This window comes from Mya arenaria, chromosome 16, assembly GCF_026914265.1.
Source record: "Mya arenaria isolate MELC-2E11 chromosome 16, ASM2691426v1".
In the NCBI taxonomy this organism is placed as follows: domain Eukaryota; kingdom Metazoa; phylum Mollusca; class Bivalvia; order Myida; family Myidae; genus Mya; species Mya arenaria.
Genome location: NC_069137.1, coordinates 21,892,500 through 21,911,325, shown reverse-complemented (window position 1 = coordinate 21,911,325; position 18,826 = coordinate 21,892,500). Strand labels below are relative to the sequence as shown.

The window sequence follows — 18,826 nt, the reverse complement described above, 5'->3', positions numbered from 1 at the left end:
ATATTGCACTTTTAACAACGGATCCAAATAGCTTGCAAACAATGTTAGATAATGTTTATACTTATTCTCACAAATGGGGTTTGAAAATTAATGTAAATAAGACAAAAGTGTGTATATTTGAAAAACGTAAAACTAGACACATGTTTGTGTGGACCGTAAACGTTGAAATCATTGAAATTGTTGAGTCTTTTAGATATCTTGGAATTAAATTTCATTTAGCAAAGTTCATCTTGATGTTTAATCTAAACTAAAATTATTTGATTCACTCATTTCCCTCATTCTGATGAATGGCTATGAAATATGGAGCATTTACAATTAAAAAGAAGTTGACAGATTACATCTTAAATTTTGCAAACACTTGCTGGTTGTCAAACCTCTGACTTCTTGTGCAGCAGTTCTTAGAGAACTGGGTAGATATCCGTTGTTCATTAAAGGTAAGGAACGTGCACTGAGGCATAGGTTACAAATTATGAAAAATACTTATAACCCTATATATATATCATTTATTCAGAACAGTTACAAGTTATACACTTAAATAGAAATAGTACTTGGGCTTTCGCCTTAAAACATTGTAAGACAACATAGGATTTAGTGATACTTTCACAGCTATCGATGTTGATTACTTACCTCTGTTTTAAAAAGATTGTATGACCAGAAAACACAGGAGTGGAACACTACTGTAGCAAGCCAATCAAAATTAGATTTTCATAGACTATTTAAAAGTGAGTTTAAATTTGAAAAATATCTTGATGTTATTAATAATGATTATAATAGAAATGAAATGTCGAAATTACGTTTGTGTTCTTACTCTTTGGAAATAGAACCGGCAGATATCAAAATATTGATAGAAACGCTAGACTTTGTAAATGTTGTAATTTAAGAGTAGTCGAATCCGAACCCCATTTTATTTATGTTGCCCACTTTATCGTAACTTAAGACTAAAATATTGTAAAAATTTAGCGTTCCCGACTATTCAAAAGTTTATTAGGTGAAACTCGTGTGAAAAATAAAAAAAACAATTAGAAATATTTCTAAAAATAATCATCATGCTATGTTAACTAGATAAGAACAACTTGATAATATACCTGCTTCATAACTTTTACTTAATTTAAAAGCATGTACTCCTTATAACAATATATGTAATTGTGTTGTAAAAAAATATCATTCGGCCGTCTGGACATTGTTAGATATGTTTAATGGCCACAGGTATTGTTATATGCCGATTTTTCAATAAACTTTGAAGTTTGTTAACTTCTTTGAGGCAATACGAGTTATGCTTAATTGGGATACCATGCCAATATTAGCTTATTTACTGGTAATGATGTCAACCACAGGACAAAGTGCCGGATACAGCCAAAATACTGATACCGTAGATCTCTTTTGTGTTTACATTTTCGACATCATTATCTAGTAATATGTTTAATTCGGTAAATTGTTATTCCGCTACCTGTTGAGGTCGCTACCTTATTGATTAACAAGAAATCCGAATATTAGGATATTACTGAACATAATTTGCTCTTATAATCAGTGTTAATCTTTATGTGGCTGAAATCACCAATAAAATGCATAACTTTATATCATATATATGAGTTCAAGTATAATCAATCACGTCAATGAATGAAACTTATTTTTATTGAAAACTAACGGTGGATTATATATTGATAAAATAAAGTTTAAAATAGGGAGATAATGATATATATTTGCCCACTAGTCCTATTGTTTTGTTTTAGCCCCTTTTTCCTATTTAAGTATCCTTCTGTATTTTAGTCTCTTTCTCTTATGTAAGTCCCTTTCTCTTAGTTAGTCCCTTTCTCTCAACTCAGTCACTTTCTCTTTATGTCTTTAATGAAATAAAATATTCCGTAAACACAGCTGGTTAAAATAATCGATGTTGTCACTTCTGGTATCGAGTATTTTTAATTTAGCTACTATTTCGAGATTTACGTTCTTATTTTATATCAAGTATTTTTTTTAAATGAAATAAAGCCATATAATTAACAACCATCAATGTACAATAACATTGTATTTCACTTCATGACGTTAAAGTAAATTCGAGTAGAACCCAGCTTTAGAAACTGATTCGGTGAAATATATTGCTATCTATTTTGACAGAAACAAAAAGTGTCCTCTATATAATCCATTGTTTTATATCCAACAACACCCAAAATTAAGAAAAAATGTAAAAAAAAAAGATCATCACTGTCATTAAGGAAGAATACATTTCTAATATTGTACGTGAAACATTTTATTCTTCAGGAGTTATCATTCTGTTCGTGGTGAGGTCAAGGAAATCTCAAACAGAGTTTGAGATTTTGGAAAACTCAACGGTTACGTACGACCCGAGCAGTCCAAACCAAGACAATGACATTACTTCTTACAACCTTTATGATGCTACTGGAAAAGGTGGCAAGCAACGGGTACGAGATAGAAATAACGAAGCAAGTCATGCTGTAATAACAGAGGTTCAAAATATGCGCAAGGCTTACGCAATTGACAAAAAGGACTTACATCAACTGAAGAACGATGTTAAAGGCCAACTTAGAGAGCTTGAACAAAAGATAACTAGCCACATGAATAATCTGACTGCAGACGTGAAACACAATATCGAGTACATTCATGAACACATATCGTTGGCAAACGTTACTTGGACAGAGCTCATCAATGACTCTCTTTCAAGCGTTAGTATTTTTTCGGACACTATCAATAAAGAATTAAAACTTTTTTTGAAAACACCAGTCAACAGCTTACTTTAAAATTAAATACAACTGAGGTGAAAATAAAACAAAATATTTCTTTAATATTTCGTCAGAATAAAGACAACCTCGAAAGATTCGCGGCACTTGCTGATCGCAATGTCAGTGAAATGATTCTTAAAGCAGACAACCTTGTTAGTGTAATCCGTACTAACTTTTTGGAAATGCCGACTCAAATCACTAATTTATCATTAGAGCTACAAACAACTAACAATGAAATAAAAGGCGTAGAGTAAAGGCTGGGAAATAAAATTGAATCAACTTTAATCGATTTAGAGGAAAAAATTGTTTTATTAAAAACATGTATAATAACTATGGAAAATACAAATAATCAAGATGGTTATTATTATTCTTACGCTGAAGACATTCGTCTGGCTAATGCGTCTCCGTACCGTTCCACGGGCGTTCAGGGCCGGCTCGAGGTCCGTCATGATTCTACGTGGGGCACGGTTTGTGATGACAGCTTTGAGCATGGTCAAATAGGCGAAGCTTACATAACAAATAACGTAAACGTTTTGTGTAGGATGTTCGGGTTCCGGGAATGTGACTATGTGATGCTGGCGGGTCTGGGTCAAGGCAGTGGGGACATCTGGATGGACGATGTGAGATGTGGAGGAGGAGAAAGTAGTTTCTTAGATTGCCCTCACAGTGAGTGGGGGGAACATGACTGTGGTCATAGTGAGGACGTAGGGTTCCGTATGTGGAATTAATATAGTGTCAACATAATAGTACGATAAAAGTGAAATGAATAATAGTTTGTGTATTTGTTTCTCGATTAAGAGTCAATATAATATGAATTTACAATTGAAATGTTGTTTAATGTTTATTTTTGTTCATAATGTCGATTGTTTATTTGCAATTTGCAAAACAAACGTGCATTTAAATAAGTGATTGTAAAATAAATAGAACATAGTGTGGTTATGGTGAATTGATAGGGGATAATAAAACTTCATTTTATGCATCGCCATGTTGTTATGTATGATGATACAGCGAAAACGCCACCTATTTATTACGGACGTTTAAGTTTAAACTGAAAATCAAATAACGGATGCTTCTGTGAAATAATTACTGAAATGATATCACTAACTATGATCGTATCTAGAACCCTACAAGCAAGGAATAATGGAGAAAAACAATTTGGTTTGAGTGAATGTCCAAACGCTCGTGCATCATCAAGGAAAACCACGTGTATGTATGCAGCGAAAGACATAACAGATACAAAGGTCAAGTGGCATTATTTCATTTGATGACGGAACGCTATTGAAAAACATGAACAGCCATGGTCTATGCAACTATATCTAAATTTTGCATATGTAAATGTAACAACCAATTGTCCAAATAGATACAGTTTGGCTGTCAATATGTCTATATTAAATGTAATTAGCAATGAAGTGTACTTTGCAATTTACAAATAGCTCTCATGTTTGTATAAAGTATTGTTAAAAATACGTCTCTCCCATTATCTTTTGCTTTGTATATTTCCATATTGCTTGTTCTGTTCAATAAAAAAGCTTGTTATTATTTTAAACTTCTTACTTACTCATGCTGTCATTGTATGATGAAGTTTACTATTTTAATCAGTTGTATACTTCACTTGAGAACTTGATATGTTTATCGCGCGAGTAATTCAAAGTAAACTGTATTTCCTGTCCTACACATTTTAAATGTAAACCTCTGAACATTTGCCGAACACATTTTAAAGGCATATAATCGGAACATTGGTCCAACACGTTTACAAGGCACACACCCTTGACATCGATCCAAAACGATTTAAAGTTATACACTAAATCATTGCTCTTACACGTTTAAAAGCACACACCCTGAATATTGGTCCAACATGATTGAAAGTTACACAATAAAAAACATTGGTCCAATACGTTTTAATGGCACACACTAAAAACATTGGTCTATTTTTATAAAATATGGGTCTCTGAGCATTGGTCCGACACGTGTTAAAGGCACACAATCTGAACATAGGTCCAATACATTTTAAGCAGACACATGAATTATTGGTTCAACAAATTTTAACACCACACACTCTAAAACATTGGTCAAACTACTTTTAAAGACACACTAACACGTTTTAAAAGTACACGTGTTTAAAACAAATACTCTGAACATTGTCCAACATGTTTAAAGGCACACATGCGCATTGTCAATATCTCCCATAAAAGTGCAATTAAAGTCAAGTATACTTTTATAAAATTAACACATTTTTCGGGAACACTCCGAAACAGTCTTTTATGTCTTATTTTTATGATAAAAACGTGTGCTTTTTGACCTCAAATCAATTGCACTATTTCCTTTGAAAAGAATATGAGGTCATTTTGTTATCATATATGGGTAACAAAGTCGTTCATTTTTGGCGTATTTGGAAATAAAAATGCCAGACAATATTTGTATGAATATTAATTAAACCACGAATAATGCCGCTGTGTGCATAATATCTCAAGCATGCATATATGGTGAAATCGGAAAGTTTGCTTTTGGTATTTGAAAACATGCTCGATTTAAGTATATTTTTAAATGATTATAGCATACCTTTACACTCCTAAAGGTAACTTTGACCTTGACATCAATACCATTAGCAGTCATCTACGTTTATCGGTTATTGATCGGAAACCATTTAACTGATAAAGGTGATTTTGACCATGACCCAATAAAGTTAAAAGTCATCTACATTTCATGGTTGTTAATTTAAAACCATTTCACAACAAAAGGTTACTTTCACATTAATCTCAATATCATTAAAAGTAATGTACGTTTCTAGATAATTAATCTAAAACCATATACCAACCTTGACCCAATATCGTTGAGAGTCATCAACGTTTCTTGGTAATCGATCTTAAACCATTTACCTACTAAAGAGGACTTAATATCGTTAAGGGTCATCTACGTTTCTTGGATATAGATCGGAAACCATTTCAACACTAAGCGTTCTTTGACCTTGACTCTTTACACCAATATCATTATGGGTCATCAACGTTTCTTAGTCATTGGTGGGAAACCATTTCATTGCTAAAGGTAACTTTGACCTTGTCCGCAGTAGCTTTAAAAGTCATATACGTTTCTTGGTTAAAGATCAAAAACCATTTCACAACTACAGGGGACTTTGACTTTGATTTAAATATCGTAAAGTGTCATATAGGTGTCTTGGTTATTGATCGAAAACCATTTCACGTCTAAGAGTGGGTTTGACCTTGACCCAACGTAGTATCAATAAGGGCAATGTATGTTTTTTCTTACATTGATCGGAACCCATTTCTCTACTAAATCAAAAGTTTGATCTTGACCCCAACAACGTTAAAAGTTATTAGCGTTTCGTGGTTATTAATCGGAACCATTTCACTAATAAATTTAAGTTTGAACCTTGATCCAAAAAAAGAAATCTACTTTTCTTTGTTATTGATCGGACACTATTTCACAGCATTGTTCACTTTGACCTTGACCCCAATTATGTTTAGGTTCGTCTACGTTTCTTGGTTATTGATCGGACACCATTTTTTAACTGACGGTAACTTCGAATTTGACATGATTCTTTAAGGGTCATTTACGTTGTATTTTTAGTTATTGATCTGAGACCTGTTCACTGCTAAAACAAACCTCGACCATGGATCTTTACTTCATCGTTAATCGTTAATCGTTTAAGGTCGTATACTTGTCAACGCCAATTTTCTTGTGAAATTTCAGAATTATTGGCTTTAACATTCAGCTTTTATCCGAAATATCGAGTGTTTAGTCAAACATTTATAGCTACTGATGAAAAACGACACAATATTACCGTTTATTAAAACAAGCGAGGTACACAGTAAAACATAGGGTTGTTCTTTACAAATGCAAATGACTAAATGTGCAACAGCATTAAAGGTGAGGTTTATTAATTCATCTCGTTAAGACAGAAATAGATACAGATACAGTATGATATATATACCCAATTAAGGATGAACATATTTAGTATTGCGGTTATTCACTGTATGAAAGGATTTTACAAGCATTCATGCACTAACTGATGTTTTTCTTACGTAGATGAACTGCACTTCTTAAATATTCAATGTTGTTTTTACACACACTATCTGCAAATTTTCTCTGCAAATATTATCGAACTAAAATGCTATACATAATGCCAACATGATGATTGAATTATTCAAACTTCAGTGACGCCACTTGCCCAATCGACGGCATATTCATTTTAACGTTATAAACGATCAACCGATTCCGTTTACTAGAATCCGAGGCATTCCGAAGATGCTGCGTTCATTGGAATAATCACTTAATTTTAAAGAACATACGTTTATCTAAGGAGTAGCATTAGGGAAGTAAATGTTTAAGCATGACAGAAATCAAGAGCAGAGAAAGCAATGGTGAGATAAAACTTAATGATAAAAAAAAAATCTGGCAGTTTGATTGGTGTAAGTTGCAACAAAATAACATGTATAAGTTTTGAAAAGGAATCAATAATTGCAAATAATAATTACATTCTAAATTATTAAATGGTTTGATGATTTTTCACGAAGTTTACAAATTTACATAAAATACACACTTTTCAAAAACCTTTCATGTCAAAATACTAAATACAGGTAAAAAATCCATCAATAGGATACAGAGATTTGTTAACGCGTTTTAGATAGTAACATCAACATTATTTCTATGTTTATTGTTTAGTGATTAGCCATAATTCTAGTTTTGCATGGATAATTTATTTTAAGAATACCATAATGACGCTACCACAAAGAATCTCAATCGAAGATTTCCTATCCAAGACATTTACTTAAAAGACAAGAAGGGCTTACATTAACCGAAGCAAGATGTTAAGGATCAACGGAGAGAGTTTGAACAAAAGATAACAAACTATTTGGAGAATCTGACTGCAGACCCAACATCTTGGTCATTCATAAAAATATATCACCGGTTAAAGTAACTTTGTCAGAGTTCGGGGTGTTTCAAACGTAAGTATGTTGCCCGACAATATTAAAATATAAATGACTGAGTTATGTGTAAATAGAAATGAACAATTCATAAAATTGAAGCAAAAATGAAACACAACATAGCCTCCCTTATTGTCAGAATAAGGGTGAATTTGAAAGATTCATGGCAATCACTGATCGCAATGTAAGAGGAATGTTGTCGTTTCAGTCTGATCAGTTCTAACTATTCGACAATGCCGAATCATAAATGCAATTTATAATTAGAACTACAATCATTAAACCAGAAATTGATTCACGTTGAAGTGGTATTATTACGAGAAATCAAGAACTTTTGTACTTCAGATTACCCTATGGCATGTGAAATCATATATTTTAATTCGGAGATGCTCTTTGTACATATATGACCTCATTATCAATCTTATCACTGTTCTGTGAAATATTGTTGGAATAAAAATAATGATGATGATGATGATGATGATGATCGATATATTGGTAATACTATTAAATTTTAACACTGTGTGACCCCCCTGCAATGCAAATAAATAATCATTTAATGCCTTAAAAGTTCGTTTGTAATATTTTGTTTTTCATAATAATTGATTTTTCTTCTCTAATTATAATACCCGTCAACCGAGGCCGAACAAATATGGGGTGACCATGCATCCGATAATGACAGTACAAAGTATACGTTTATTGTAGTTTCTTTAGAGAAGCAGTACCATTTCACTGGTAAATCTCTATAAACTACCGGAAAGCATATACTAAACACGTTTCTAAAATAGCTGTGCTTATAAAACGTACTTTAAAACAAAATCCTAGAGCAATTATTCGGTCAGTTTCGAACGAATTAATCACAATCATGTAAGAAAAGAGCACTCGTGATATGCCAGAAACACAAAAATAGTTGGTAAACAAGATATTTCGGTTATTTCGTTCAAGGTTGTAACAGAAACAAACTCGCGTGCAAAATACAGATGATAACTGCGTCTCATGAATCTACCTTGCATTCTGGTAGTCAGAAACATGATCTACGCAAAGGGTAAGCAGTACGGTTGTCTTTGTTATCCAGCGAAATTGCAATGATATCAACATATGCGCGTTTTTATTTTGGGCATTGTTCGTAAACTGTGTTCTGGTGCTTATATCCAAATTTTCAAATTACCAAAACAAACTCACAAATAGTACAATCCCAGAAAACAGGTTTCTTGGTTAATTTATTTGATGTCGACACAAATCAAGCACGTGTTCATCATTTATTCTTTCTACCAGTTCTCACGAAAACAACATACTGGTAAAATTGCAAAAAAAAATCCAACATTCCAAAAAAACAGCTCACCTAGTATTAACGTTTACAAAAATTACATATACTTCAAATTGTCTGAGGTCAACTTTGATATCAAATTAATACGCGTACAGTAATCAACATCTCACGCGCGTTCGGTGTATTCTACGTTCATTTTTATGTAAATGGATATTCTAAGGTTTTTAATAAAACAATATATGTTTCCGAATGATAGATAACATCCACTACACTGTCAACTTTTTGCGTTATTCGTTCATTGCAGCTTAAACCCTCCTCGTTAAACGATTTTGTTTGTCTCAAGGCTGCATATATATAATGCAAGATTTGTTGCAGCCGTTTCATTGCAGAGGAATCTCACAAATCAACTGTTCAATTCTGTGGTGCTAGAAATAGGAATCTAGCTGTGCATCCGGCATCAAGGTAAGAGTATAAGTGATGACGAGTGTTAGTTTTCAATTACTTTTATTTTAATGGAAATGTGTTCATTGATGTGTTTTTTACTATGAATAACATATGACTTTTAAAAATATATTAGTTTAATGTAAAACATTGATAATGAACTGAGACTGTTACAATCACTCTGTTATATGTTCGAAGGGTTAATGCACAAGAGGTTTACGGGCTTAACATTAATATTGTTTCTATGTATTGAGATGACCAACGCTCTTTCAATAAATATTTTGAAATTAGGCATACTATTATTCTGTATAATACAGCTGTATCCTGCTAATAAACTGACGAACTGAACTGATTATAATATGCTTCCAGTTGTATGAGTTTGCCAAAATAAAAACATTAAAAACACACACAAATGCATACTTCTTATGTAATAGTGTTTTCTTAAAACATGGTTTTATTTCGCGGAAGACTTTACGTCAATTTTGACAGAGTTGATCCAAATAGTGGCCAAGATTTATTTCAAATTACTTCATGCAGCTTAGTGGCAGAATTATTATCCGGGTCTCCCTCTTGGATGAGTATGCCAAAATCAAAAACCATAAAACAATCTTTTTTCCTAGGCAATATTTTTTTCTTATAATTGTTTTTCGTGATAACTCTTGGATGTGTACCTTTAGACATGCACATAGCCTGGTCGGTTTCAATTTAACTGGGTCTGGCCTTTTTCTCTTCTCGGCAGTGGAACATTTCAAATTAATGAATCGTTTGCACATATCATTGTCTGATACCCTCGATATACGCTTTGTATTGCTTCGTTGTGTACCGTGGGCATTTTGGCTAGGAAAATCTCGTAATTATGAAAAGCTAATAAGGCAGTTACATTGGTTCCGCTAAGTACCAGATGCTTTTCGGTTGAAATATAATCTGGCGAATGCCGGTGTTGAACCGGTTCCGCCTTCTCAGTACAATAATATTTTGCAGCAGTGAAGACCATACTGCCAAGAAGGCTACTGACACTGACATGTTATTGAACAATATTTGAGTGTAACATGTAAATCCATTGGAAGAGGAGTTGTCTCTCCTGCCTCAGGCATATTTATTAAAAGGAGATTTTGTCTGTCAGTTGTCCCACGGTATAAATGCAGTGTACCGGAAGAAAGTATCGTGTTTAACAACGATGGTACATATAAACTTCACTTTTTCATTTAATTCTTTATTGATTTTTATATACTGATTTGGGTGGTATGTACCTTTAAGCTTTAGTCTTCATCAAAACAGCCCTTTTATTTCTTTGAGTAAAGCTATAACGCAAACAATCGACGTGGGCAGACTTTAAGGCTTCTAAATACAATACCCATTGCCTCCATCATACACAGCCAATGGCATTATTTATAACATACATATAAAATGTATTTAAAAAATAAGTAAGAGGTACAAAGTGGCTAACATGGTTACAGCAGATACTTTCAACTTTATTAAGTCGACGTTTGTTGTAATTTCTATTTGCAATAGCCACGGTTCTTTCAGTCATTACTTCAAAGGTTGGGGCATTTAGTTACGGTCAAGGCTTTGTTTATGTGAACTACATAATTTTTGCTCTAATTTGAGGTGGAAATTATTTTAGAAACAACTTAATATCTCGCCGAAGAAATAATCTGAAATCGTGGATAGTGGCTTTGTCTTGTAGATTTTTAGATTGTTTGTGATTGACATTGCCTTAAAACGAACTAGTCATTATTTTGTGCGTAAATGTATTATTATATTTTAGTATCCTTAACCTGATTTGAAATTATTCCATCTCCGACAATTGGACGAAATTGAAGACTTTTTAAAGAAAAAGACTGCATGTAAACATATTTGCCCTTATAAGGAGTCCTCAATTCTCTTAGAATTGTAAACGTTTAGTTTTCCCCTAGTTATATATATATTATATATGTATTGTTCAATGTTTCTGGGTTGTTATTTTTGTGCGTTTTCTATGTCATTGGCGTTGACCCTGTGCCATTAAACGGGGGTATGTTTAAACTTTCGACTACTGGACTTGTTTCTTTTTATCATATAAGTATTGTTTCCTTATTTGTATTGTGAAGGCGGCTGAAGATTCCCACAAACACTTGGTGTGCTAAATTGATCACATTAAAGCAATTTACGAAAACGGTTCTCAAACAATTCATTTATAGATAAAGCCGCGCACAAAGGCTGGTAAGCATGTTCAAAGGTTAAAGTGGGTCTCTATATTGAATTTAATTACATTTTATTTTATCATTATAAGACAAATATGGTACATAAATACAATGAATTATATTGAATAAAATATCAAAACGCTGATTATCTTGTGAATGCTTTATAGTGGGACAAGACCAGTAGTTGAAAATTCATAGGCACAAGACAAAGGAACTAAAATCCACAATCGTTTAACCACCACATACAGATATCATGCATCATAATAGATTAATCGATAAATGATGGGATAACCGCCTTCGAATAGTCAGTTAAACACGAGTGCCTACTGGGGGCTTATGCTAGTGAGTACGGCCATTTCCTCACTCTACGTATATAAGGATAATCGGAGACAGAAATGACTTGAATACAATACAAATGAAGAAAAAAAACTGATTAAGCTATTTAAAGAACGCAGCTACCAGATACAAAAAAAAAGCACAAAAAAAGAAATGAATCGAACAATTAACGAATAGTGTATTAGTCAAATACGTTTTACCTTAGACAAAATGATGCAAACACATGACTCGGGGTTGAATGGAACAGAATAAGGAATTTTCCTTATACAAATTGTTGTGTATAAGAAGTTTAAACAGTTCCATTTGCAAAACAAAATCGTTATCATTTGATTTTATCTTTTATCAAATTCAGAAACGCTATGCGAAAACAATCACGTTTACTATGTATTCAGCAAGCTTATAGTATGTATTGCAATATATGTTTACTTATATATGCACAAAAACAACCAAAATATGACTGGACTCGTGAGTCTGCCTTTATAGAAACAAGTTGTTTTCTTAAGGGTTTGTTAACTGATAGGTCGTTGCATAAGCAAAGAACGCTATTTAATAGCGATCTGTGGTGCTGCTTTGAACTCTTAGCCATTTTTGTACTTTTCACTTTACTTTGAACGTTTATGAAATTGAAGAAACGTTTTTACATAAACTGATTTTTAATTGTTTAGTATTTAAGATACAAAATAAGCAAAAGGGGTCATCGTATCATCGATCATTAGACAAACTAAACTATGATCAAAAATATGCTTTTAATGTCACAAATTAAATAAACTTTTTCTTAAGGAGCAATACAACATTTTTCTAAATAGATATATTTCCCCCCAAGAAATATTACTTATAAAAAGCGGGCGTACGGTGTGATGATAAAATTGCCCCGTAATGGCTTTTTGTTTTTATGCAAAATAATTGTGTTGCTTTCAATGTTCATAAATAGGGAATATTACGATAGGGCGCTTTTCTGGTGACATGCATCACGTCTCGTTCCGTAAGTATTGCGTCGAGTTCGGTGTATAAACACATATCCGTCGAGACTGATACCTGTTTACTTACCTAACGAGATGTGATGCAGGTCACCAGAAAAGCGTCCTATCGTAATAGACCGTACTAGCATGATACGGAATTAGAAAACGACACTATAAAGATACGGATTTTTCAATACGGCGTGTTGTATTTTCTCTGTAGGATATGGAAATGGAAATTGATAGGCAAAATAAAAGCAAATAACATGACATGCACGGTTTCATTGCATCACAAAACTTGTATTCTTTTTTGGACTATTTCTAATGAGCCGATCATTAGTAAAAAAATATATATACATTGCACCACAAAGGTTATGCATATCTCGATTAAAAATCGGTGTACTTTTAAAACAATAGGCATTCCAACTGTCTGTTTTTTTCTCTATTTGTGTGTGTGGGTGTGTGTGTTTTTTTATCTTTAAATTGGTATCTTTAAAAAAGAAACGTTTTATTTTATTTCATTTTTTATCATTGATATCATTACATGTATATAGTTTATCGTAAAGTTTTCCCCTATACCATAATATATTGGAAGGATTTAAAGGATGTTCAACTCTGGAATATACCAGTTATAGCATTCCAGATTTTTTACAACATATTTATTTACATTGCATAAAAAGTGATCAAAATGTTATATTTATTTCACAAAAAACACAGATCGTATTCTCCACGCGTAAAGATTTATATTTGTAGCTGTTATTCTATGAAATAATTTGAACTTTGTTAAATTAGATTACTTCTTATTTTTACTCAACACAAAATGAACCAATTATATTCAGTATGCAGATCAAGTCAAATGAATTTCTGCAAATAAAAAAGTTGTTTTATGATTTTATTAGTGCTATTCATAAAATTAAATTGGTTTTGTTACTTTATAGCACAGTCTGTTCTTACATTAGATCTCATTGAGTAGTGATACGAATTGAATATCTGTTTCCAAATTGTTCGAATAGCTTAAGCGCTAAATTTCCGATATCCAATTAGGGTTTGAATTCAATTACCTTATATATATACTTCATGAATCTTTCCTTCTTTGAATATAACGTCAACATATATAAAATTATATTCAATCCAGTTAGTTTATACAAGGAATTCCCCTTTTACTTTAATAAAACGATTAACCCACACGAGTTGCTTCCATAATTATTTAAAGGATGTTGGCATATCCGACTAACTACCGAAGAAAACACCTGTGATTTAGTGTATCCTTGGATGCCAGAAACGTACAGACCGAACACACGACTAAATTCATCATTTATTTTAAATAACAGGGTTTATTATTATTATTATTATTATGAATAATGTCGTATTATTTCTCGAGTTGTGTTAGCCTAATGCATGCATTCGTCAATACATTAATTCCTTACATATCTTCACTAGACTTTTTTCTTAACGAAAGAATGTCGACAACAAGTATAAATAGCAAAGCAGAGATTGGACACTCCTGTTTAAGGCATCTCGTTAGTTTAAAGGGTTTAGATTGCCATCCATTATTCGTGGATTCGTGAAGTTATTTTGTTAAAGATAATTTTTACACATTGTTTATTTTTTCACCGAATCGATTGCCTTTTTTAAATCTAGATTAAACAACCAAAACACAGTGTATCGTCAATAATATATGTATTCATTCATTAACAATGGTGATCATAACAAGTCATCATACGGAAAATAAACAACGGAATAGTAATAAGTACATACAATGTAGTTTATACATCACTTGTTTTTTTTTTCCTTTTTTTACTATTTAACAACTAGTCTTTCTCTGCACATTTAATACTGAAGCCATAAAGCGTCTAGTGTTAAAATGATGCAAGAGTAGAACATGACCTAGCAGTACCAAATGAACAGTTACAGGCGTGTGGAGCCGAATGCCAAATATATCTCGCAGTCGTCTCCGTTCTCACCACCCCCCCCCCCCCCCCCCTCACCCCGTCCAAACAAAACCCGTGGTGTCAATGTTCTGTTAAACTGCAAACCAACATAGTCCAGTCATATTGCAGAAAAAATGTGCTCATTGCGTTAAAATCTTGAAACTTGGTATACATGGAGAAAATGTGAATATGATTTAAAAAAGCTCACGACTCGCTCTTGATTCGACCAAAATGGCCGCCAAAATCCAAGTCGGCCGCCATTACCTTAATTGTGTTACTATATATTTGTGGTACTGTAGTACTATGTACTGTGACCAAAATAAATGCTTTTTGTGGTGATTTTAAATGACTATTAACATGATGTTTGCAATGTCAGCCATTTAATACAGATTGCATTAATAGTAGTAGTCAATTTAGTACATGATGATTGCAATGTCAGCCATTTAATACAGCTTGCATAAATAGTAGTTGTCAATTTAGTTAATGGCGATTGCAATGTCTGCCATTATACATCTTGCGTTAATAGTAGTAGTTAATTTAGTACATGATGAATGCAATATCAACCATTAAATACAGCTTGCATAAGTAGTAGTATTTAATTTAGTACATGATGAGTGCAAAGTCAGCCATCAAAACAGATTGCATTAATAGTATCAGTCTATTTAGTACATGATGATTGCAATATCAGCCATTAAATACAGATTGCGTTAATAGTAGTAGTTAATTAAGTTAATGGCAATTGCAATGTCAACCAATTAAAATTTCATTGGTATTAATACAAATTCTAGTTAATCGTGTTGGATTGAAAGTAAAAAGTGTTGATCTTACGTATGCACAACTTACAAAGACGTCATGAAAACTTATTACGCATGTTTTCGCCTGTGTTCGGAGTGTTTAATTGAGCCAAGTCGGAAAAAACACACTACTACTTATCTATTGGGTGTTTTAATACGCCATATAAAGAAAAGGGTAATAACAGTGTTTTGGATATTGTATCATAATTTACATTTGCATAACCGTAACAGTTGAATTATATAATATTATGGACGCAATCGGTCTAAAAAATGAATGCATTTAGCTTGTTATATAATAAAAAAAAATTCTGTATTATTCAGCAGAACCGCCATGAGGCTCATTCCGTTGTGTTTGATGTTCGGCGTAATTGCACTGAGGCCCGTCGCGGCAACACGACTAAGCAAATTGGAGGAGGACGTCAAAGTTCTTAACAACTTCATAATTAAGGTACACATACTATCATAATTTGCCGTATTAATTAAATTCCCTCTCATCAAAAGAAAAAAATGCAATTTAAATAAACAACACTATGTAATAGAAAAACATATAGCTATATTTGAATTGATTATTATATTAACGCCACTAAGAAGGATGCCATGATTATATTAAATAATCGGATATGCATTTTATTTCATTTTGGAACACAAATGCATGCAAAACCAGATTAGATATTGTTCAACAGTGCATTACGTGGAAATGTTTTGTAGGAGTTAAGACACGTTCGAGATGAGGTCGAAGCAATCTCATACAGAGTCGAAATTCTGGAAAAATCCACAGTTAAGCACAACCAGAGAAGCTCTAACCAGGACATGGAAATTACTTCTCATTATATTAGGGATAAAACTAAAGAAAGTGGTGAGCAATTTGAAGACGATAGAAATAACGACGCAAGTCATGTTGTACTGGCAATTGCAGGAAATATTCGTGAGGCTTACTCGAATGACAAAAAGGACTTACACATTCTAAAGCATGATGTTAAAGGCCAGCTGGGAGAGCTTGAACAACAGATAACCAATCATATTGAGAACCTGACGACAAACGTACAGCAAAGCATCGAGGACGTTCATGTACACATATCGCTGGCAAACATTACTTTATTAGAGTTCATCAATCGGTCTGCTTCAAACGTAAGCATTTTTGCTGACTTTATAAAACAAGAAATGGCTGAGTTCATTATAAATGCTGGTGAGCAAATTGATTTAAGATTGAATGAAACTGAGGCAAAATTGAACGAGAGTATTTCGTCTACGTTTCGCCAGAATGAGGAGAAACTCCAAAGATTCATCGCTATCACTGATTACAATGTTAGTGAGACTATGCTTGAAGCAGAGAGCATTGTCAATTTAATCCGTACTAATTTTTCGGAAATGTCGACTCAAGTTACTAATGTATCTTTAGAGCTACAAACGATCAGAAAAGAAGTACAAGATGCAGATGAAAGACTGTGGAATTCATTTGAGTTAACTTCCAGCGATTTAGGGAAAGAAATTGCTTCTTTGAAGATATGTTTAAGGTCTAACATAAAAATAACAAATGATGATTATTATTACCCATGCGCAAAAGACATCCGTCTGGCTAATGCGCATCAATACCGCAACGGCGAGATCGTGGGGCGTCTTGAAGTCCGTCACAATGATGAATGGGGCGCACTGTGCCACGATACTTATGATATGTATTTACACTCTGGTGAACCATATATAACAAAGAATGTTAACGTGGTGTGTAGGACGTTTGGGTTCCGGGAATGTGACTATATTGTTACTTCTTATGGTTGGCACATGGGCAGTAAGAAAAAATGGATGGACAACGTGAAGTGTCTGGGCACAGAGAGTAGCATTCTCGAATGTCCACACGATGGGTGGGAGGTTAAAAAATGTGGTCGTTATTATGGTTATGGTAAAGAAGTAATGTACCGTTTAAAAGGTTGATTGGTGACCCAGTATATTCACTTCCATCACTGACCTTAATGAATTGTGGCATTCATATTGACGTTAAATTACTTCTGTAGATTACTGAACCAGATAACTATTGTATTTAAATGCCTACCCGACCTTTTACAATGAACTTAAAATAATATTTTAAACATGTCAAATATAATATCTGAAGAATTTATGATATATTTGCTTCAGAGTATCAGTGGTGCTTGACAGTGGTTGTTATTGAAAAGGTAGACATTAAGTCTGTCATAGGTAAAACAAATAGTCAACTCAATCAGGACGTTCTTATAATATGATGTTATTTATTAGGTGATTTCATATTGGCCCAGTTATTTGTCCGAGGTCTGTAAGAATGTACTTATTAAGAATTGGAATTCACTTTTCTTATCTTAAGACTGTGAACAGAATATTGAAAATATGTGAAAGTAGAATATGCTTGAGGATTCTGACTTTGTTAAAGCATGCAGTATGAACTAAAACGTTCTCATTGGATGCGTAAATTTGGATTATTCTTTTTGCCGATCGATGTGTATACGAAAGATACTAGTAGGAGAAGTATATAGTTTATTAAATTTTGCGGAGCAAAAACAGGTTGAATTTGATTTTGTCTTTTCTAATTTAGAGACGCTAAAGGAAAAAATGTTTATAATTGTATCAAGAAACTTAAATAATGCATTCCTTTCCTTAACTGACAGATAAAGCTCTTAGTTTCGATATGGAACCAAAAAATATAACTTAATTCCTTAAAAAGATTCTACGATATAATCCCTTGTATCTTTTATATAAAGATATTACACCTGAACTTCCATTCCTTATATAAACTGCCTTTCGGACTCCACAAACATTAACCAGTCCATCTGCGTTAATAAATATTAAATCATCAACCAACATTGCATAATTAAAGCACTGTATTGAGGTGCGACTGGAATAAATCTAAGCGTTGAGGAATTCCAACCGTTAAATATATGTTGCATAAACAGGAACATTATCAATAGCTGCTTTATGATGTATTGGTATAAATGTGACCGTTGATTAATTACAATCAACATATTCACTCTGTTTTGATATTATAACTAGTTTCTGTGTTCACCATTGCTTCCAGCATAAATGTTGGCAGTTGATTAATTTCAATCAACAAATACACATTGTGTTGATATTGTTACTTGTTTCTGTTTTTATATCGCGTCTAGCATAAATGTTGACAGTTGATTTATTTCAAACAACAATTACTCATTGTGTTGATATTATTTATAGTTTCTGTTTTTATATCGCATCTACCATAAATGTTGACAGTTGATTAATTCCAAT

General features: G+C 32.9%; 2 protein-coding genes across 3 annotated transcripts in view; both read left to right on the top strand.

Moving 5' to 3' along the window:
- Positions 1–18,826, top strand: part of LOC128222261 (uncharacterized) — a 39,179-nt gene that overhangs the window by 5,664 nt on the left and 14,689 nt on the right. The window lies entirely within an intron of this gene.
- On the top strand, positions 9,132–18,115 carry LOC128222258 (uncharacterized). Of its 2 annotated transcripts, none has more exons than XM_052931215.1 (3): positions 9,132–9,401; positions 15,905–16,028; positions 16,289–18,115. In XM_052931215.1, exons 2-3 carry the CDS (start codon positions 15,912–15,914, stop codon positions 17,507–17,509), a joined length of 1,338 nt encoding a protein of 445 aa, XP_052787175.1. In that variant the 5' UTR covers positions 9,132–9,401; positions 15,905–15,911; the 3' UTR covers positions 17,510–18,115. The 2 variants fall into 2 exon arrangements, with proteins under 2 accessions (XP_052787175.1, XP_052787174.1); XM_052931214.1 differs by having other exon boundaries at positions 15,902–16,028.

What these genes read in the sequence shown, in the direction of transcription:
- LOC128222258 (XM_052931215.1), top strand. Translation starts at nt 15,912, where the DNA reads ATGAGGCTCATTCCGTTGTGTTTGATGTTCGGCGTAATTGCACTGAGG. An exon ending in TTAACAACTTCATAATTAAG is followed by an intron (nt 16,029 to 16,288) that starts GTACACATACTA and finishes AATGTTTTGTAG; the next exon opens with GAGTTAAGACACGTTCGAGA.